The sequence below is a fragment of the Elephas maximus genome, chromosome 9 (genome assembly GCF_024166365.1).
Source record: "Elephas maximus indicus isolate mEleMax1 chromosome 9, mEleMax1 primary haplotype, whole genome shotgun sequence".
Classification (NCBI taxonomy): domain Eukaryota; kingdom Metazoa; phylum Chordata; class Mammalia; order Proboscidea; family Elephantidae; genus Elephas; species Elephas maximus.
In genome coordinates, this window is record NC_064827.1 from 10,781,762 (window position 1) to 10,804,262 (window position 22,501).

At 44.3% G+C, this 22,501-nt stretch overlaps 1 protein-coding gene across 5 annotated transcripts in view; it reads left to right on the forward strand.

The window, feature by feature from the left end:
* PIP5K1B (phosphatidylinositol-4-phosphate 5-kinase type 1 beta) overlaps positions 1–22,501 on the forward strand; it is a 373,029-nt gene that overhangs the window by 181,414 nt on the left and 169,114 nt on the right. For all 5 annotated transcript variants that reach the window (XM_049896709.1, XM_049896708.1, XM_049896712.1 and 2 more), the window contains 3 exons: positions 10,994–11,111; positions 19,206–19,358; positions 20,981–21,280. In XM_049896709.1, coding sequence (XP_049752666.1) covers positions 10,994–11,111; positions 19,206–19,358; positions 20,981–21,280 — 571 coding nt within the window. The remainder of the gene's footprint in view (positions 1–10,993; positions 11,112–19,205; positions 19,359–20,980; positions 21,281–22,501) is intronic.

Consider the following 22,501-nt stretch of genomic DNA (forward strand, 5'->3'; position numbering starts at 1 on the left):
AACGGTCATGAAGATGGTGCAGGACTGGGCCGCGTTTCATTCTGTTGTACATGGGGCTGCCATGAGTCGGAGCCGACTTGATGACAACCAGCAACAACTACAGCAGCATCTAAATTATATATGACACTGTAGCAGGTGCTTGTCTTTAGAAGCATATAAACAGGATCGTCATCAGGTAGACACTTAAAGGCACTTTCTGAGTTCATCCGTTTTATTGATGGACAATGTATTGTAAGCCTGATGCGTTGTCATGGTGAAGACAAATGATGGCCTCTTCTACCCCCCGTCTGTCAGTGCGTCCTGTGGTGGCCAGCATGCTGCTGTGATACTAGAAGCTATGCCACTGACATTTCTAATACCAGCAGGGTCATCGATGGTAGACAGGTTTCAGCAGAACTTCCAGACTAAGACGGACTAGGGAGAAATGCCTGGTGATCTACTTCTGAAAATCAGCCAGCGAAAACCTTATGGATGACGAGAGAACACTGTCTGATACAGTGGTGGAAGATGAGCCCCTATGCTGAAAGGCACTCAGAACACACAGTCACCGAAATACTAGACTTAAGCCTACCAGCAGTAATGAAGATGGTGCAGAACCGGGCAATGTTTCGTTCTGTTGTACGTGGGGTCACCGTGATTTGGAACTGACTCAACGGCAATTAACAACAGCAAAAAGAGGAGACCAAAGCTGTAATTCCTGGCAAGTGTGTCCTTGCCTTCACTCTATAACCCAGGGCAGCAGCAGCTGAGGTGCAGGAGTGCCCTTGAGCGGAAGGATCCCTAGCTGACCCACCCTATCGAGAAACAGCCACTTTTACATTTAAAACATGCCATTTTAGAGTATTTACAGCCTTTAAATGTCAACCTTTTGACTCAGACCAAGAATTTCTTTCACCAAATACCAAATACTGTTTGTTTAAATAATGCACAGGCTCTGGATGTATTTAGATGAAAAGTGTGACAGGAAAAAACATGTCGGCCATGTCTCAGCTTCCTTGTGGCCATGTCTCAGCTTCCTCATGGGCATGCCTCAGATTCCTCTCTGACCTTGGTCTCTTCATTTGCTCAGCAAAGGCGCTGGCCTGGTATTGCCCAGTGCACGTGCTCTTGGCTTTTCGGAATCAGGACTACACGTTTTAGGATTTTTCTTATCCTCAGACCTGTCCACTAAATGCCAGTACCATCTCCTAGTTACGGTGACGATCACCATGTCCCCACAGGCTGATGGATAAACTAAATATCTAGATGGTAATGATGGTTTCATGAGTGTATATATCGGTCAAAACTTTAAAAAAAAAATGTGCTTTTTATTGCATGCCAATTATATCTCAATAAACTGCCCCCAAATGCTCTCACAAACACTCCTGGGGATGGGAGTCCAGGGGTGGGCAGAACCAGCCCTGCGTGTAAGCCCCTAGAACATTCAGAAGGCTCTAGGAGCTTAAAATGCAACATGTCTGTCAGGGTCACAGAGGCCTTGGGTGGTGCAAACTGTTAACATGCTCAGCTGCTGACCAAAAGGCGGAGGTTCGTGTCTACCCTGGGGAGCCTTGGAAGAAAGTCCTGATGGTCTGTTTCCCCAAAATCAGCCACTGAAAGCCCTATGGAGCACAGTTCTACTCTGACATGCGTGGGGTTGCCCTGAGACAGCGAATGGTTTAACTGGGTCATAGAGAACTGCTAGCTCCAGGTGGCGGGAGTTGTTTTAATTTACTACTGCCATGAAGCTGCGGAATCCATTTCCCTTAGCAACAAGATGCACGACATTATTGTTATTTTTTAAGATGCTCAAACTTATTTTTAGATACTATATATATATATATATTTTATATATTTGCTCTAGATTGATTTCATTCTGTAGCCGGAAAAGCTATGGGCCCTTTTAAGACTTGAAGGATGGTATAAAATCACTTTCAACTACCTGGTTCTATGATCTTCCCAAAATCACGAAGTAGATGAGCGAGAGAACCGGGACCATAGCTTGATCTTTTGACTCCAGATTCTCTGCTGTGATCAGAAGCTCGAGTTGTAGATAAAACAGTGGCTGCTAACAGCAGGAACAAGGCCACTTCTACAGACCCAGACTTAGATCCAGCTTGAAGACTGGGCTCTACCACTCATTTGTCACCAGGCTTCAGTGTCACCTGTCCAGCTGTATTGCCACTTAAATTTTCTTTGTCTTGGTGTCACCATCTCTGCACTGGGACAAAGCATCCTTTACTTATCCTACCTTACAGGTGTGTGGTCATTCTTGCTGCACAAAAGTACAGGTATTTAGCACCCTTTAGTGAAACCAACTGCTGTCACCCAGGAGTTACTGTTTCCCAGGCTTTGCCAAGAGGCCCCAAACCCACGACTGGCACTGACAGTTTGAAATAAAGGAAGCTTAACCCAAATATAAGTGCTACCCCTAAAACACCGAAGGTCTGTGTCTCAGCTCCAACACTAGATGCTAAAGTGTGTTGGAGTCACCCAGCTAGTTTTGCCCCCATTACTGAGTACTGACTCATTCTGCCTAGGGCCCCCAAAGCTGTACTTGTTTATCAGACTCTAAAACCACATGCCAATAACTATCTCCCAGTTTATTGTACAGCGCTGGCTTGGGTGTTGCTGTAATGCTGGAAGCTATTTCAAAATACCAGTAAGGTCACATGTGGTGGATGGGTTTCAGCAGAGCTTTCAGACTAAGACAGATTAGGAAGAAAGGCCTGGCAGTCTGACTTTCAAAAATTCGCCAGTGAAAATGTTATGGATTATAATAAGAATATCGTCCGATAGGATGCTGGAAGATGAGCCCGCTAGGTTGAAAGGCACTCAGAATACACAGCAGTCACAACAGTGGACTCACGCATACTGACAATGGCGAAGGTGGTGCAGGACCTGCAACGTTTTGTGTTGTTGTACGTGGGGTCGCCATGAGCTGGAGCTGACTTGACAACTAACACCAACAAAACCACATATATAGAAGCTGTGTGTTCACAGCCCATGCAAATGAGAAGGCCTCTGTAGCCAGTGAAACCATCTGTAAGAGAAATACTGGCTACCAGACCCTGTGGTGTGAAGCCCGCATGGAGAAGTGTCTGGGATATTTGGGCAGGGAGTCCCCTGACGTCTGTAACCGAATCCTCCAAAGGAAAAAAGAGTAACTTCCCTGAGTAGCCGAGGAGTGCCAGGTACAAGCTGAGGCTTATCCCTCTGCTTGAGACTGCTTTGCTATTCTGGCGTGAGACTAATCTCCCCATCTGTTTGTTCCTGGCCGGCTTAGACCCTTATTTCCCCCTCCCGGACTTCGATTTATCTGCAAACTGGGAAACTCCAAATGGAGGCCAGGGCTTCTTCAAGCTCCCACGTCGTATAATTCTAAATGACCAATAGGAGACCCTGGGTGATACAAACAGCTGAAAGGTTGGTGGTTTAAACCCACCCCGGGGTGCCTTGGAAGACAGGAGTCGCCGTGAGACAAAATCGACTTGACGGCAGCTAACAACAGCAAATGTCCATTGTACTTAGCAAATAAGTATTTTCAGACTAAGACGGGTGTAATGGTTAAGGTTGTATGTCAACTTGGCTGGACCAAGATTCTCAGTGGTTTGGCAGTTATGTAATTATGTAGTTTGGCAGTTTTATAATGATATAGTTATCCTCTATTTTGTGATATAATGTAATAACCTCCATGATGTGATCTGATGTGATCAGCCAGTCAGTTGTAAGGGGCGTTTGCTCGGGAGTGTAGCCTGCATCCAATACATATATGGACACTCTGGCAAAGCTTGCTTGCTTGCTTGCTCTGGATCCGGCATCCGGCTCATCATCATCTGACTTTCAGATGGCAGCCTGCCACTTTGCCTGCCAGTCTTGGAATGTATCAGCCTCCACAGCCTGTGAGCCAGCAGCCTCCTGTCTTACCTGCTGATCTTGGGTTTGTCGTCATCCACAGTCTGTGAGCCAGTGGGCCACCATCTGACTTGCTGATTTTGGGTCCATCAGCCACTGCAGCTGTGTTAGTCAGGAGAAGCCTCCAGCCTGATGCCTGATCCATGGCCTTGGACCTTGCCAACCTCTACAACTGTGTGAGCCATTTCCTTAAGATAAATCTTTCTCTTTCTCTCTTGGTCTGTACACACACACACACACACACACACACACACGCTCTCTCTCTTACATATATATTTGTTGTTATTAGGCGCTGTCGAGTCGGTTCCAACTCACAGTGACCCTGTGTACAACAGAACGAAATACTGCCTGGTCCTGTGCCATCCTCGCAATTGATGCTATGTTTGAGCCCATTGCTGCAGCCACTGTGTCAGTTCATCTCATTGAGCATCTTCCTCTTTCTCTGACCCTCTAACCTAGCATGATGTCCTTCTCCAGGAACTAGTCCCTCCTAATAACGTGTCTGAAATATGTGAGATGTAGTCTTGCCATCCTTGCTTCTAAGAAGCATTCTGGCTGTACTGCTTCCAAGACAGATTTGTTTGTTTTTCTGGCAGTTCATAGTCTATTCAATATTCTTCACTAACACTATAATTCAAAAGCACCAATTCTTCTTCAGTCTTCCTTATTCATTGTCGTGCTTTCACATGCACATGAAGCGGTCCAGCGCACCTTAGTCCTTAAAGTGATAGCTGTGCTTTTTGATACTTTAAAGAGGTCTTTTGCAGCAGATCTGCCCAGTGCAGTGCATTGTTTAATTTCTTGCCTGCTGCTTCCATGGACATTGATTGTGAATCCAAGTAAAAGGAAAGCCTTGACAACCTCAATCTTTTCTCCATTTATCATAGTGTTGCTTACTGGTCCAGTTGTGAGGATTTTTGTTTTCTTTATGTTGAGGTATAATCCATAGTGAAGGCTGTAGTCTTTGATCTTCATCAGTAAGTGCTTCAAGTCCTCTTCACTTTCAGCAAGCAAGGTTGTGTCATCTGCATATCGCTGGTTGTTAATGAGTCTTCCTCCAATCCTGATGCCTTGTTCTTCTTCACATAGCCCAGTTCTCAGATTATTTGCTCAGTATACAGATTGAATAAGTATGGTGAAAGCATACAACCCTGACTCACACCTTTTCTGACTTTAAACCACACCGTATCCCCTTGTTCTGTTTGAACGACTGCTTCTTGATCTCTGTACAGGTTCCTCATGAGCACAATTAATTGTCCTTGAATTCTTATTCTTCGCAACGTTATCCATAGTTTGTTATGATCCACACAGTTGAATGCCTTCGCGTAGTTAATGAAACACAGGTAAACATCTTTCTGGTATTCTCTGCTTTCAGCCAAGATCCATCTGACATCAGCAATGATATCCCTGGTTCCACGTCCTCTTCTGAATCCAGCATGAATTTCTGGCAGTTCCCCATCGATGTACTGCTGAAACCACCTATGTATATATATCCCCATCCCATTATCCTACTGCCATCGAGTCAGCTCTGACTCAAAGCGACCCCATGGGTTTCCAAGGCTGGAAATCTCTACAGAAGCAGACTGTCGTCACATTTTTCTTCCACTGAGCCACTGGTGGTTTCGAACCACTGACCTTTCAGTTAGCATGTGATTGCTTTAACCACTGCTGGCCCATGGTCAATCTTTAACTGCTTCTTGGTGAATTAAGAGGGGAGAGAACAAGATAGGAAAAGAAGTGTCCCTTCCTCACAGTGCCTTCCTCCTTTCTTAGAATTAAAATGTCATTTCTTTATGAAGTGATAGTGACAGCACTATGTGTTTGCTGAATTGTTTAGTTTCTTACTTGGCAAAATAAAGTTGGACATCCTAGATTGGCCTCCCAACTTTTGTTGTTGAAATTACACTGGCCCATATAATCCAAAAATTTAGAACCACTGCTTTAATAAACCTTACAGCAGAAAAGTTCAAAGCCTCAATTTTATGCCAAGACAGAAGAGTAGCATTTTTGTACCACACACTACGTAAATACATTGAAGAAACATAGGACAAATCTTAAAATGGGTAGAAGCCTGTCCTTCTGCAGACTTTGTTGCTGCTGAAGAAGTCCGGGTGCTGGCCTTTTCCCAGACTTAGGCAAGGAAAGCCAGGGGGAGGCTTCCAGGGGACTCTTCCACTAGATAGCAGACTAACGTTCATTGCAGTCCTTGTATGGAATTGCCTGGCTGCTGTGCTACGGCCCAGGGTTGTTAAGCATTTTGTACGTGTGCTGAGGAGCTGGGCCACACATGCACGCCCACAGGAAGTCACTGGTGAGAACCACAGGAAACTAAGGCTGAGGTCTGCTATACCAGCTGTTGGTTTTTTTTCTTGTGCGCTGGGAGTCTTGACAAATATTGAGGCCTAGCTGGTGCTAACAGCCTGCATAACTTGCATTCACTTTACTAAAGCTTCATTCATGTCAAGCTGGTGTTTGTTATTCACTGGAGCAGCTTAAATATGTGGAGGTCAACAGGCCCTTCGGTATTCTGAGCGTGTAGAACTCTGTGTGCATGTGTGTTAAAGGTGACAGCTTTTAACCCTAACTTTAAAGATGTATTTAATTAAAACTATTTCATTATGCCTCCTTTGCCATGAGACCAGAAGAACTGGATGGCGCCTGGTTACCATTCCTGCATGTTTGGATCAAAGATTCTATAGATGAATCATTATCAAAGGGGGAAAAATTTAGAACAAGATTTCAAATTCTCATGGAATCCAGAATTTCTGAAGCCATTGAGGCTGAACGAGTTCCTGAAACTGTTGCCGTGAGATAATCCTTAAACCTTAAGCCTTAAACCAAAAATATCCCCCGAAGTCATCTTTAAATCAAAAACAGTTTAACTTAATTACTAGAGAATGTCTGCCTTGACTATTGAGCTCTTTTAAAGAACTATATATATGGGATCAAACTGAGAACAGCAACTCAAAAGGTTAGACAGGAAACTTAGGGGGCAATGAGTTCATGTCCTGAGGAAAAATTTGGAAGAGGAAGATGAGAATGGTTACATAACAAGGAATGTCATCAGCATCATTGAATTGTCCATGTCGAAATTGTTGATATATGTTTTGCTGTGTATGTTTTCAACAACCCCCCATTTTTTTTAAATCAGATGGACTTACAAAAAATTATTTCGTTAAAAACCCTTTGAGCTTCCCCTGAAGTCTTCTTAAAACCAAATAATAGTTTAGCTTGACTAGTAAAGAATGTCTGCCTTGAGCATTGTATTCTTTTAAGATCAATCTATATGGAATCAAATTGACAATAGCAATTTGAAATCCTTCAAGGATTTTTTAGGCACATACATACCAATGAAGTGCCTTTTTCGCCTCCTTTTTTATATGAATGGTGGCAGGCCACATACAGTGTTCAGCATCCTGCTTCTGTCATTGGTCTTCAAGATCTTGCCCTATCAATGCATACAAACTCCCTTGTTCTCTGAAAACTAAACGGTAAAAACCCAGTTGCCATAGACTCCGAATCATGGCGCCCCGTATGTGTCCAAGTAGAACTGTGTTCCACAGGGTTTTCAATAGATGGTTTTTCAGAAGTAGATTGCCAGGCCTTTCTTCTGGGGACATCTGGGCATACTTGAACTTCTAACTTTTCTGGTCAACAGCAGAGCGTGTTAACCATTGGTACCACCTAGGGAGTCTTTTTTTTTTTTTTTTTTTTTCCGATAGCCGCATAGTATTTCTATGTGCGGCTGCTGAACCATAATTAACCTGACCAGTCCTCTACTGGGGACATCTAGGTTGGTTCCAGTCCTCGATGGTTCTGAGCAATGCTCTAATGAATAGCAGTGTGCACATATGTTGTCTTGTACATGGGCGACTCTTGTCTGTAGGATAAATTATAGACATGCGTTTGCTGAAGGGAAGAGTATGTGTATTTGTCGTTTTGATGGAAGTTGTAGAAAAGTCCTCCATAGGCAAAGGAGGAATTTACCTTCCCACTAGAAATGTCGGGGGGGGGGGCATTTTCCCTGGAGCAATATCAAAGTTTTGGATTTTTGCCTTAAACGTAGGAGCCCTGGTGGTGCAGTGGTTGAGACCTACAGCTGCTAACCAAAAGGTCAGTAGTTCGAATCCACCAGCCACTCCTTGGAAACCCTATGGGGCAGTTCTACTCTGTCCTGTAGGATCGCAATGAGTTGGAATCGGCTTGACAGCACCGGGTTTCTGGTTTTTTATGTTGATGTTAGCACCTAATCTCCATTTAAGAACCAATTCTAATGTATTTACCATTATCTTGAAAACTCATTCTTTCATTCAACAAATAAATTTACTGAGTGTCTCCTATGTGCCTGGCTGGCACAAATGGTTAAGTGCTTGACTATTAACCAAAAGGTTGGCAATTCGAACTCACCCAGAGGCTCCTTGGAAGAAAAGCCTGGAGATGTGCTTCCAAAAGTCCACAGCCTTGAAAACTGTACAGAGCACAGTTTTGTTCTGCATACGTAGGGTTGCGATGAGTTGAATTGAAATCGACTCAACAGAAATGGGTTTTTTGTTTACTATGTGCCAGGCACTGATACAAAAATCTGCCTGCCTTTGAGAAACTTACGTTGTAGTAGAAGCCAGGTGTGTTTGTTGATTATTTTTTCACCCATGTGCTCAAAGTCTTTTTATTTGTACAGCTTATTTGTCTCTTTGGTACCATGAAAATCAAATCATACATCACCCCCATTAGAATAGCAATGATCAAAAAATCAGAAAACAACAGGTATTGGTGAGGCTGTGGAGAAACGGACCCTCATCCATTGCTGGTGGGAATGTAAAATGGTCCAGCTGCTGTGGAAAACAGTTTGGCAGGTCCTCAAAACGTTGAACATAGAATTACCATATGACCCAGCAATCTCAACCCTAGGTGTGTACTCAGAAGTGAGAGCAGGAATGCTAACAGAAACCTGTGCACCAGTGTTCACTGCAGCACTTTTCACAATAGCCAGAAGGTGGAAACAACCAAAATGTCCGTCAACAGATGAGTGAGAAGCCAAAGGTGGTCCATCCGTAGAATTAAATATTACTCAGCCATGAAAAGCAACGAAGCCCTGATGCATGCCACACAGGGATGAACCCCGAAGCATCGTGCTGAGCAACCTAAGTCAGTTACTAGAGGACAAGTACCCTATGATCCCACTTACATAAAATAAGCAAATGTATAAATAGCAGGTTATTAGTGGTCACCAGGGGTAGGAGGGGGTGGGGAAGGCTGAGTTTCTGTTTGGGGGACATCAAGTTTATGTTGATGGTGGTGGAATATTTTGGGCAAGGATGTCAACGATGGTGGTTACAGCATGGCTAATGTAATCACCGTCGTTGAATTGTAAATGTGGAAGCTGTTATACTGGGGGCAAATATTTTGATATGTGTATTTTTACCACAAAAAAAAAAAAAAAAGTCAAACCATGATGAAGTCGCATAGCGCCTGGAGGTCCCAGCTGGAATGTGGTACAAAGAGATCATGAACCTTTTTGTAAAATCGTATTATTCTACTGCATTGTTCTGATTTTTTACTATGAAAATTTCAATGAGTAGATTAAGTGAAAGGATCCCTGGTGGCACAGCAGTTAAGCACTCGGTTGCTAACCGAAAGGTTGGTAGTTCGGACCCCCCAGCCTCTCTGCAGAAGAAAGATGTGGCAGCCTACTTCCCTAAAGATGACAGCCTTGGAAACCCTGTGGAGGCAGTTCTACTCTGCCCTATAGGGTCGCTGTGTGTTGGAATCGACTCAATGGCAGAGTTTGGGTTTTTTTTTTAGATGAGGTGACTTGTCTGACACCATGTGAAAATGGACTACTAAATGTAGTTGAAGAATAAAAAGCATGAGAAAGAGAAACATTAAAATTCAGCCTAATGGGTGCCTCGAAGGAGAAGGTGGTGGATATGATCAGTGCAAAGTACAGAGAGGACTCAGCTATATGGATAATGGTTTATCTCTTAAGCAACATTTTGGGTTCCTGGGTATTCACTGGTTTTTTCTTTATACTTTTTATGTATCATAAATATTGCACAAACATTTTTAAATATAAACCCAGAAAAGGAAAAAAAAAAAAAAAAGGTAATATATATTTGGGAGCGGAAATCAGGTTTTAAAATCCCTAAAATATTTACAGTCTCTGGTGGTGCAGTGGTTAAGAGCTTGGCTGCTAATCCAAAGGTGGGCAGTTGGAACCCACCAGCTGCTCTGTGGGAAAAAGATGTGGCAGTCTGCTTCTGTAAAGGTTAAAAAAAAAAAAGTGAAAACCCTACCAGGCAGTTCTACTCTGTCCTATAGCGTTGGTATGAGTCGGAATCGACTTGACGACAATGGTTTGGTTTTCCCTGTGTCGTACAAATGGTTAATGCGCTCAACTACTAATCGAAAGGTTTGAGGTCTGAGTCCACCCAGAGTCTCCTCGGAAGAATGCCCTGGCAGTCTGCTTCTGGAAAATCATCCCCTGAAAACCCTATGGAGTACGGTTCTACTCTGACACACATGGGGTCGCCATGAGTCAGGGTCAATTCCATAGCAACTGGTCTTACTGATTTCTTGAAAACATGGACGTAAGATAATTTAGAACCATGTCCCATCCGTTTGTGTATGATGGGTCTCTTTTGGTTAGGATATTTTAAAAATCATTTCCCTTATTCCTAATTTAAAATGTATATCCAATATCCAAAATTTATGGTAAAAAAATTCATTTTTTGGGGAAATGGCTTCACACACCAAGCCCTGGGTCTTTATGCTAAAAATATTATCATCCTGGTATCACAGGAGGAGATGGGGTGATTTTCCCGGGAAGGAGGACGAACAGGTTGCTCAAGAACGTTCGGGATGGACACAGAGGGTGATTGGCAGGGAGTGTATACTTGGAGAAGGCCCACTGAGTTCCCATCTGTTTTTCCTTGATGGCCATGCTGCCTTTGTGACCAGAGCTTTGACGAACCATCACCAGGGGATGGTTGATTCTAGAGAGGAAATTGACCCAGGACCAAAGAGCTAGACTTAAAGTCAGTGTTGTCTTCGCTAATTTTCTTTCTCTCCCTGTCTTCTTTTTTGGATGCCTTATCTGCAGCGAAGGGAGCAATCTGACCCCAGCCCATCATTATCCAGACTTCAGATTTAAGACATACGCTCCACTAGCCTTCCGATACTTCAGAGAACTTTTCGGTATCAAGCCTGATGATTACTTGGTAAGGGCCTGCCCTTTTCTTCTTCCTAAGGAAATATACTATGTAAATACTTGTCTCCTAGCAACAGTGATAAGTGACAGGTGTTTGTCACTTCAGAAAGCTCTGGGGGCATAGTAAAAGCTCCCAGGTTTCATAGTGATTATAAATTTAGCTTCAGGAAATGTGATTTGTTGCTGCAACCCGTACCTGATAGCTACAAAATCTGCGGGGTGATTGATATTTAAATAACTGTGGTATTGCTTGCTCCTTCGGATAATTATAGGCAGTCCTGGGTTACAAAGGATATCCATTCCTGAGTGTGTCTTTAAGAATTTGTAGGTAAGTTGGAACAGAGGCAAAAAGATCTTGTTTAGCCTAACTTTAATGCTAGAAATGGGGGAAACATGTGGCATCTGCTTGGTAAGGATTATAGCCTTGGAAACCTTATGGAGCAGATCCACTCTGTCCTATCGTGTTGCTATGAGTCAGAATTGACGTCATGGCAATGGGTAAGGGGTAATGGGTTAGTGCAACAGAAGAGTCAAAGCCTTTTCAGTGATCTGAAAGCTGCATGTGCAGCAGGTGAAGAGCATTGCAATGAAGACTCTGTTGCCAGTAGGGGTTGGTTCAATAGTTTCAAAGTGAGGGCAAATTTACAGAACATTAAAGGGCAAGTACTAGTTGCCAGGAAGTCTGACGTTTATAACAGATACATTATAATTAGTTCTACATACACCTGTGGATTTGGCCAATTGGATTCTTTTTGAAAGCCTTCCCATTTTATTTGACTTATTTATAGCTTTCATAGCAATCCTGCCTTGGCCCACAGCCATGCTCACCTTGACCTACAAGTTTGAATCATATTTTAAAGAGGCTGAAGAGTTTCCTTCCCCACAAATCCCTTCATGCAAGCTCCTTTTAGAATGTATTTATTTGGAATGAGGGCATATTTTATCTGTAGACTTGCCTTCTCTTATCTCCCTTCTGGCACCCTGGAGGTACAAACACAATGGCCTTCTGGTGAGGTGGTCTGATAGGACCTCTGAGTTGTAGCTTACTCCTACTCAAGGGGCCTAAAAGTTCCTTTTCTGTTGTGGGTGGAGAATGGTTTATTTCATAATTTGGTCACTGTTAACACCCTGAGGCTCTTCAAGATTGTTTTTCAAGAAGCAGATGGGAAGGATGCCATCAAATATTTATTGTTCAGCCCCTTCTGAATGGTCTTAATAAGACTTGAGCCAGATCCTGGAATCACGCTTTTTCAGATGAAACAAAGCATGTTTGTCACTTATCACAAAGAAGAGTATTTGAAATGCATCTTAGAATTTGGGTAAAATGTAAGTGATTGAATTCAAAGCTGGTTCTGTTCTGAGCTGATGAGAACCCTTGAAGGATCCTCCTCTCTAGGAAGAAATCATATGGCTTCTGTCTGATGGGGTAAGACTGGTTCCTCCAAAGCCAATCACATGGAGTCAGTTCTGACTCATGGCAACCCTGTGTGTGTGAGAGTAGAACTGCTCCATAGGGTCTTCAGTGCCTGATTTCTTTGGAAGTAGAGCACTAGGTCTTTCTTCCAAGGAGCCTCTGGGTGGGCTTGAGCCTCTAGCCTTTTGATGAGCAGCTGTGTGTGTTAACCATTTGCACCTCCCAGGGACTCCTCAGAGCATGTAAGTCTCCATAGAGCAGTGAGGGCTGAGTAGAAGGTCCTGGACGTCCTGATCCCCCTAGCTGTGGATGTCTCTGTAGCTTTCTCTGTCACCACTCCCCTTAACTGAAATGTCAGATGGCCCTCCTGAAGAGGGCAGAGGGCTATCGACCATGCCATAATAGTTGTTTTTCAGAAAGTCTACATTTTTGTAACAATTTCACACCACCTCACCATGACTGGTTGATTCCCCAGGTTTCCTCTCTTCTCCTGGCAGGAGGCTGAGGCGCAGGTGGACCAACTCCAAATTTACTCGCTATATGACCTTCCTGGGGTGGCAGTAGCAAGCTGTTGCCATTTTCTTAGGGCTGTGCGCAGTATTTTTAGAGCCATGCACAAAAACTCATTCACAAAAAGTATGTGGACTGCGCACGCATCGCAGGACTGAGGATCCTCCCCTCGCTGTTCATGAATATATATGTCACTCCCTATATAAAGAGCCGGGTCCTTCTTACTAGTCTGTCTTAGTCTGGAAGCTCAGCTGAAACCTGTCCTCCATGGGTGACCCTGCTGGTATCTGAATACCGGTGGCATAGCTTCCAGCATCACAGCAACATGCAAGCCCCCAAAGTAAGAAAAACTGACTAACATTGCGAAGAATGGGAATTCCAGAACACTTAATTGTGCTTATGAGGAACCTTTACATAGATCAAGAGGCAGTTCTTTAGACAGAACAAGGGGATACTGATTGGTTTAAAGTCAGAAAAGGTGTGAGTCAGGGTTGTATTCTTTCACCATACCTATTCAATCTGTATGCTGAGCAAATAATCCGAGACGCTCGACTATATGAAGAAGAATGGGGCATCAGGATTGGAGGAAGACTCATTAACAACCTGCATTATGCAGATGACACAACCTTGCTTGCTGAAAGTGAAGAGGACTTGAAGCACTTACTAATGAAGATCAAAGACCACAGCCTTCAGTATGGATTGCACCTACACATAAAGAAAACAAAAATCCTCACAACTGGACCAATGAGCAACATCACGATAAACAGAGAAAAGATTGACGTTGTCAAGGATTTCATTTTACTTGGATCCACAATCAACAGCCATGGAAGCCGCAGTCAAGAAATCAAATGACGCATTGCACTGGGTAAATCTGCTGCAAAGGACCTCTTTAAAGTGTCGAAGAGCAAAGAAGTCACCTTGAAGACTAAGGTGCTCCTGACCCAAGCCATGGTATTTTCAATTGCATCACATGCATGTGAAAGCTGGACAATGAATAAGGAAGACTGAAGAAGAATTGACGCCTTTGAATTGTGGTGTTGGTGAAGAATATTGAATATACCATGGACTGCCAAAAGAATGAACAAATCTGTCTTAGAAGAAGTACAACCAGAATGCTCCTTAGAAGCAAAGATGGTAAGACTGCATTTTACATACTTTGGACATGTTGTCAGGAGGGATCAGTCCCTGGAGAAGGGCATCATGCTTGGCAGAATACAGGGTCAGCAGAAAAGAGGAAAATCCTCAGGGAGGTGGATTGACACCGTGGCTGCCACAATGAGCTCCAGCATAACAATGATTGTAAGGATGGCTCAGGACTGGGCAGTGTTTCGTTCTGTTGTGCATAGGGTCGCTATGAGTCAGAACTGACTTGACGGTACCTAACAACAACAACAACATATAAGGAGCAAATCTATCTTAGTTCAGAGAGCTGGCAGCCTTAGGCTGTGAGACCCTGCCTGCCTCCCTGTTTGCAAACTGTGAATAAACTTTTCTGTTCTTCCAACCCCGCGTCTGGCTGACTTCAAGTCACTGATCTGCTGGGCAAGAACCTATTAGTTGTTGGCTTCACTATCATCAGCACCAACCTGACACTCCCCCCCCAGCCACTCACACACATTCGTTCTGTGTATGTGTGCATTGTGTATGTGTGTGTATATATGTGCATGTATGTATATGTGTACGTATATATGTGTGTATGTGTGTGTATTGTGTATACATGTATGTGTGTGCAAACATGAGTGTATATATGTATATATGTGTGTATGTGCATATATATGTGTGTGTTGGTGTGTGTGGATGTGTGTGTGTGTTAGAGAAGAGCCTTTGGCTCTCCAGCCATTCTGTAATTACCGAGAGTGGCCATCATGCAGGAAACATGTTTGGGGAACCCAGTGGGGTTTGACATTGAGTTACTGAAATCGATCCCTCATCTGTGACCACATGTTGGACATTAATGGAGTCTCCTTCTGAACTTCCTGGAGCTGCCACCAGCCAAGGAGATGCCACAGGCTTGCATTCCTTGATGCTGGTCAGCTTGACTACCCACCCAGCCTTCAGCCCAGTGAGGATGAGCGTGTGTCTCTACTTAGCTGTGTGCCATTGCATCTGCCGTCCAGCCTGAGTCATTTTGTCTCTGTTCTCAGCCACTGACATTCCCTGTGTGCGTGCTGATTGCACGTCTCACGTTGACACATTCATGATTTAGGTTACGGGATAGCTGGGAGACTGTGCTTCTGCAGGCTTCGCGGTGCCAGCGCCCCTCCTTTCCCGTTTGTTCCTAAATAAGCACCACCCAAGGGAAGCCAGGAGGCCTCAGAGCGTTCCTCACCACCTCCCCCTGGGCAGCAGGAAATTGATGCATTCCTTCTCCACCTGTGCTGCGGGATTCTAGCACCCAGGGAAATCTCTATGGTGTCTTTTCAGGCTCACCTGAGCCAGTGAGAAAAGGGTAGGATGAGGAGTCCCTGGACTGGTGCAAACAGTTAAGCACTCTACTGCTAGCCAAAAGGTAGGTGGTTCGAACCCACCCAGAGGCACCTTGGAAGACAGACCTGGAGATCTGCTTTTGGAAGGTCACACTGCTGAAAACCCTGTGGAGCACAGTACTGCTCTGACACGTGAGGTCACCATGAGCCCGAATCAACTCAAAAGCAACCAACAACAACTCAACAACAACAATAAGAAAGAGCAGAGTAAATATGTTACACTGTTGGGGAAAATGGCAGAAAGAGTATCCCAGCCGCCCCCGGGCAAGCTGATGTTAATTTGCATTGGCAGCGCCCAGCTGGGTTGTACTTTGCTTTCTTTCAAGTGGATATAGCAGGGAGGCCCTGCAGGACATGGAAGCCAGAGAATGGATAAATTCTGAAACAGCTTACACAGATGAAAATTGTCTGAAGCGACATAAAACCCAGGCATGCACACGGGCCCTGTTGATCACAGCTAATTAAAATGTTCCTATCTCTCCTTTTTATTTTCTATTCAATGGCAACATCTCAAAGAAGGTTCCTTAGAAGAGAATGTATAACTGCGTTGTAGGGTGAGGAGCAATAGAATTACAAGAGCGTGTTGGTAATACTCCTGTCCAGTACCATTAGCCAGTTTACTGAGCACTGATATTATGCTAGGAGTGGCCCTCAAAGAGCTTTTCAATTGGGTGGAAACAATTTATTACAGAGCCCGGGTGGCATAATGTTTAAGTGCTCTAGTGCTGCTGTAACAGAAATATCACAAATGGATGGCTTTCACAAACAGAAGTTTATTCTCCCACAGTCTAGTAGGGTAAAAGTCCAAATTCAGGGTGTCAGCTCCATGGGAAGGCTTTCTCTCTCTGTTGGCTTTGGAGGAAGGTCCTTCTCATCAATCTGCGCCTGGACTAGGAGCTTCTCCAAACAGGAACCCCAGGCCCAAAGGACTCACTCTGCTCTTGGCACGGCTTTCTTGATGTTATGAGTTCCCCCATCTCTGCTTGCTTCCCTTTCCTATTATGTCTTGTAAGAAAAAAGGTGGTGCAGCCCACACCCCAGGGAAACTCCCTTTACATTGTGTCCAGGATACAACCTGAGTAAGGGTATTACAATCCCACCTAATCCTCTTTAACATAAAATAATAATCACAAAATGGAGGACAACCACACAATACCTGGAATCATAGCCTAACCAATTTGACACATATTTTGGGGGGGACACAATTCAATCCATAACAGCTGTTAACCAAAATATTGATGGTTTGAACCTACCCTGCAGCTACACAAGAGAAAGACTTGGTGATCTGCTTCCGGAAGGATTAAACCTGGTACTGTGGCGTCAATTCCGACTCATGGTAACGCAGTAGGATAGAGTAGAACTGCCCCATAGGGTTCACAACCAAGACAACCTTATGGGGCAGCTCTGCTCTGTTACATGAGGTCGCTATGAGTTGGAATGGACTTGACGGCACACAATAACAAGAGAATGGACATTTTCAGAAAAACAAATGATTTATTTCTCCATCTGTATTGATTTATAAATTCATAATAAAAGAATATTTGACAAGTAACCAATGAGATAGGCTTCAGGTGATGTCACCGCCTGGAGAGGAATCGAGCCTTTCATTGAGAACAGATGTTCAAGTTTGAATCCGTGTTTCTCCAGAAAGCTCTCCCCGTAGCCTCCTAGTTATTCTGTATTTGCAGCCTCTAATTCCTGCCGCCTCTGTTGTTTTTGTACTTTCACATTTACTACTGTCCATCAGGAGCGCAGTGGTTAAGCATTTGGCTGCTAAACAAAAGGTCGGCAGTTGGAGTCCACAAGCCGCTCCTTGGAGACCATATGGGGCAGTTCTGCTCTGTCCTATAGGATTGATATGGGTCAGAATTGACTCGATGGCAATGGGTTTGTTTTTCTGGAATAAATGACCAGGATTTCTAGAGAGCCCAGGGTCTCCCTTCACTTTGTAAGTGAGCTTGCAGTTCATGACTTTATTTTCATGATCATATGAAAGGCCTTTTTGCCTCCCTAAGAATGTCTCAGTGTATCTTTAGGTAACCCTCTTGTCACTGGCACCAAGTGGAAATACTCAGTACGTCCTAGGGCACTGTCGGGTCTTCCTTATCTGCCTGTGGAGTGTATTTCATGCTATGTGCCTCTCTCTTCTGCGTATAATCATGTAATAAGGAATAATCAGGTGGTCCTTTTCTCTCAGGGGTTTCAAAAGCACTCAGAGTCCCTGGGTGGTGCAGTTAACACACTTGGCTGCTAAACAAAAGACTGGAGATCCCAGTCCAACCAGCTTCCAAAAAGTCAGCCATTATAACCCCATGGAGCAGAGTTGTACTCTAACACACACACGAGATTGCCATGAGTTGGAATCAATTCAAAGGCAACTGGTTTGGTTTCTTTGTTGTTGCTGTTTAAAAGCATTCACTTAAAACTTTTAGCTACTTTCAGGTCAGTATTATTATCTTTATTTTGAGGTGAGGATCTGAAGAGCCAAAGATGCTCAGTTACTTACTGGAGGCCACAAACTAGCAACTGGCAGAGCCACAGTTTTACAGAATTGGCAATTCCAAGTCCCAGGCCCTGTCCACTGATTGCCCTTTCATGAGGACACAGGTCTGCACCGAGGGCAGGACGAGTGCCCTGTGCTTCCTCCTGGCTCTTTCAGCATTCTGTCTGCAGTCTGGTGCAATTTGTGCTTTCCTTCCTTGTCCTCAACTCATTCAAAAGAGCCTAGGCTCCAATGCTGATCAGCAAGAGAGTATCAAGAAGCAAAGCTAGATACATGAACCATGGCCTCAGCTACCCTGAGACCAGAAGGACTAGATGGTACCTGGCTACCACTAACAGCCGTCCTGAAGAGGGTCACAATAAATAGATCCTCATAGCATGGGAGGAAAATGTGGAACAGAACTTAAATTCTTCAAAAGTCCAGACTTCCTGGACCAGTTGAGACTGGAGGACTCCCCGAGACTATCGCCCTAAGACACTCCGTAAACCTTGAACCAAAATTACTCCCTGAAGTCACCTTTTAGCTAAATCATGGATTGGCTCATAAAGTAAAGCTTATTACTTAGAAGCAAGGATGGCAAGACTACGTCTCACATACTTTGGACATGTTATCAGAGGGGTTCGTTCCTTGGAGAAGGACATCATACATGGTAAAGTAGAGGGTCAGCAAAAAAGAGGAATACCCTTAATGAGATGGATTGACACAGTGGCTGCAACAATGAGCTCAAGCATAGCAACAATTGTGAGGATGGCTCAAGAGTGGGCAGTGTTTCATTCTCTTGTACATAAGGCCGCTATGGGTCAGAACAGACTCAACGGCACCTAACAACAGCCGTGTGCCTTCACAAAATCATACATATGATACCAAACGGTCAAGAATTACTCTAAAGCAAAGATGAAAGTGTGAGGGACAGGGAAAGTAGATTACTGGAAGTGAAACTTCCAGAAGGGAATTAATGAGAAGGTTAAAACATTGTGAACAATGTAGCCAAAGGCTCTGAACAAGTTGTGTACTAATTATTAAATGGGAACCTAATTTGCTGTGTAAACTCTTACCGAAAACAATAAAATATTATTAAAAAAAAGAAGAAGCAAGGCTAGAGGAAAGGAGAAAGACAGAAGCTGCGTGTTGTCAATGACTTTTCACCACCCCACGCTTTTGTTGTAAATATTTCTTTACTTGCTCTTTCAGTACTCCATCTGCAGTGAGCCTCTAATTGAGCTGTCTAACCCTGGGGCCAGTGGGTCCTTGTTCTTTGTGACCAGTGATGACGAGTTTATCATCAAGACCGTTCAGCATAAAGAAGCGGAGTTCCTTCAGAAGCTACTGCCAGGGTATTACATGGTAAGTCACTCACGTCATGAAAGCTTCCCCTGCGGGTTTAATACTGTCTTACAGCTGAGGAAACACCAGCACATATATGATAGCTCCTGGGGCATCTTCAGAGGGACTCTCTAGCATGTTTCTGTCTCTTTGGTGAACTTTCTTTTGTGTTCAGATTATACTATGCCTTCATCGAATAGATTTTTAAAAGTGAACTAGCATTGAGCAGTAGGGTCTAATTGTTGAACCATAGTCCTGGGTTCGTATCCCACGTCTGCTATCAGCTAACCCTGAGACCATGAGTAAGCAACATCACTTCTGAGTCAGTCTTTTTTTTTTTTTAAATAACATTTTATTGTATTTAAGGTGAAAGTTGCCCACAGATCAGATTCCCATTTAACAATTTCTACACAAATTTTTCAGTGACATTGGTTACGTGTTTCACCATGTGTCATCCAGCTCATTCATGCATTCTGGTTGTACTGTTGCCAGTACTCTAGTCTCCCTGCCCCCTTACCTCTCATCTTTGTGTTTGAGTCATTTTTGACCAGTTGGTCTCCTGTAGGTGGTTTTTTAAAGGCCCTCCTTACTCACAGGTGATAGTCTTTATTTTATGAGCCAGTCTGCTATTTAGCTAATCTGAGTCAGCCTGTAAAAGCTGGGGGAATAACCTATGGTACAGAGCTGTGATAGAGGAAGTTACAGAATGTAGGATGAAGGAAGCATTGCAAAGCTCTTTGCACCCAGTGCGTAGTAATAAGAAGAATACCTAACGCTGACTGCACACTCTCTAGGTGTCAGACAGGGCTCACAGTCATTTGCATGATTAATTTACTGAATCCTCAGAGCAGGCTTTGTTACTACAGCTGTCTTCGTTTTATACATGGGGTAATTGAGGCAAAGATAAATTGAGTACGTGGCCCAGGGTTATTCAGCTAATGAGCTGCAGGGGTGGGACTTGAACACAGGGTCCAGAGGTGGCATTTTAAACCCCAGCACTAAACCAAAAAACCAAACCCATTGCCATTGAGTCTATTCTGCCCATAGCGACCCTGTAGGACAGAGTAGAACTGTCCCATAGCATTTCCAAGGCTGTAATCTTTATGGAAGCAGACTGCCACATCATTCTCCCAGGGAGCAGCTGGTGGGTTTGAACTACTGACCTTTAGGTAGCAGCCAAGGGCTTAACTGCTGCACTACCAGCGCACTGCGCATTTTCTCTGCAAATAGCGTGCCCACATAAACAACACAGAGATAATGCACGTAGCATGCCTTGGAAAATAACTCGCAAGGGGGTTGCACAATGGGCAAAAAAACTGCCAGTCTTTCATCCAGTAGCCGGTGCTTAGCCACCGTGCCACCAGGGCTCCTTTGCCCATTTTTAGTTGGGGCTCATTTGGGAATTCTGTCCATTTTCAGCGCAGTCCCTTTGCGCGTCCTGAGTTTACAGTGATGAAGTTACTGTTCCAACAAGCAGACTTAAGGGATAAATTAGAATCAGTAACGTTTTAGCAACAACCATTAGTAAAGGCAATTGTGTCCCATTTTGAATGATCCTGTTGGTGTGGAAACGCATCTTTCGCGGAGCATGGTCTTGTAAAAATGGGAGGTTGTGAGCATTTTTCCCCCTTTTCTGTTTCCAGAACTTAAACCAGAACCCAAGGACCCTTTTGCCCAAGTTCTACGGCCTGTACTGCGTGCAGTCGGGCGGTATCAACATCAGGATCGTGGTGATGAACAACGTCTTGCCACGCGCCATGAGGATGCACTACACCTACGACTTGAAAGGCTCCACCTACAAACGAAGGGCCTCCCGGAAGGAGAGAGAGAAGTCAAACCCCACGTTCAAGGACTTGGATTTCCTACAGGACATGCACGAGGGACTGTATTTTGATATAGACACCTACAACGCGCTGATGAAAACGCTCCAGAGAGACTGCCGGGTAAGGAACGTGCCCGCCCTGATTCCCTTTGAAAGGTCACCCTGGACTGCCACGCATCAAAATCATATAATTAAGGAATGTCCAGTGTGGACCTGTGGAATCCCATCTTTCCCAGTCCTGGTGTTGATCCATGCTTCTCTGAGGTTGAAGGAATTGCTGGATGATGAGAGAATCATCTAGAATCTCTTCACTGGTATCTCTGTTGATTTCACAAATAAGAGCAGTTGGCTTCAGAGTCCCTGGGTGGTGCAAACAATTAACACACTTAGCACTAACCCAAAGGCTGGAGGTTCCAGTCCACCCAGAGGCACCTTGGAAGAAAGACCTGGTGATCTACATCTGAAAAATCAGCCGTTGGAAGCCCAGTGAAACATAGGTCTACTCTGACACAGTGCAGGGTAGCCATGAGTTGGAATTGACTTGATGGCAACTGGGTTTTTTTTTGTTTGTTAGTTTTTTTCTACATCAGCTTCCTTTGATAAAATGAGTCAAGAAAACTTTTCTTTTCATCCTCCCCCATGGGGAAGGTAGTTAAACTAAACTAGAGGGAAAAGAAATTTAGGTTTAATGCAGTGATTGGCCAGAAGAGCTATATAGAAATCTTGGAAGAAGTAAGCTTCCAGTGGGGGAGAGAAATTTGAGAAATGTGCTTGGTGGGGTTAATACGTAGATCCCAGGGTGAGCAGCACGTGTGCTGAAGTTGTTTCATGTTCTCTGAGTGAAAGGCAGGCATTGTCATTCTGTGCAAACTTAACCAGGTACATTGTCAGAAGGGATTCACGGTCCGTAGTCTCTCAGGCTGCAATAATTAAAAAAGAAAAAAAGGCCAAAATGTAGGCAAAATTTTCTGCCCTGGCGCATTTCTAGAACGCAGGTAAGTGTCTTTTTGGAGAAAAAGATGAGACTACAAGCCTAATGGTGTCTGAAAGAGAACGATCATTTGATTAGCAAATCCTCGGGACTATCCCTCCCTGGCCTAGCTGCACTGGAAGAGAAGGTCTAGCCACTCTGCTTATTTGGGCCTAGTGGGGGGCGGGGGCAGAGGGCGTGTGGAGCGGGCAGAGGCCGTGGAGGAGGAGGGGCAGAGGGCATGAAGGCACAGGGCTGGGCCCAGGCCTGGCAGGGCTGCCTGGAGGAGGCTGTAGGGCTCACAGAGCTTGGCTGGGGGAAATATGGGCTGTGCCTCCCAGGCTGTGGCTTTCTTGCCTTCTGTGGTGCAGT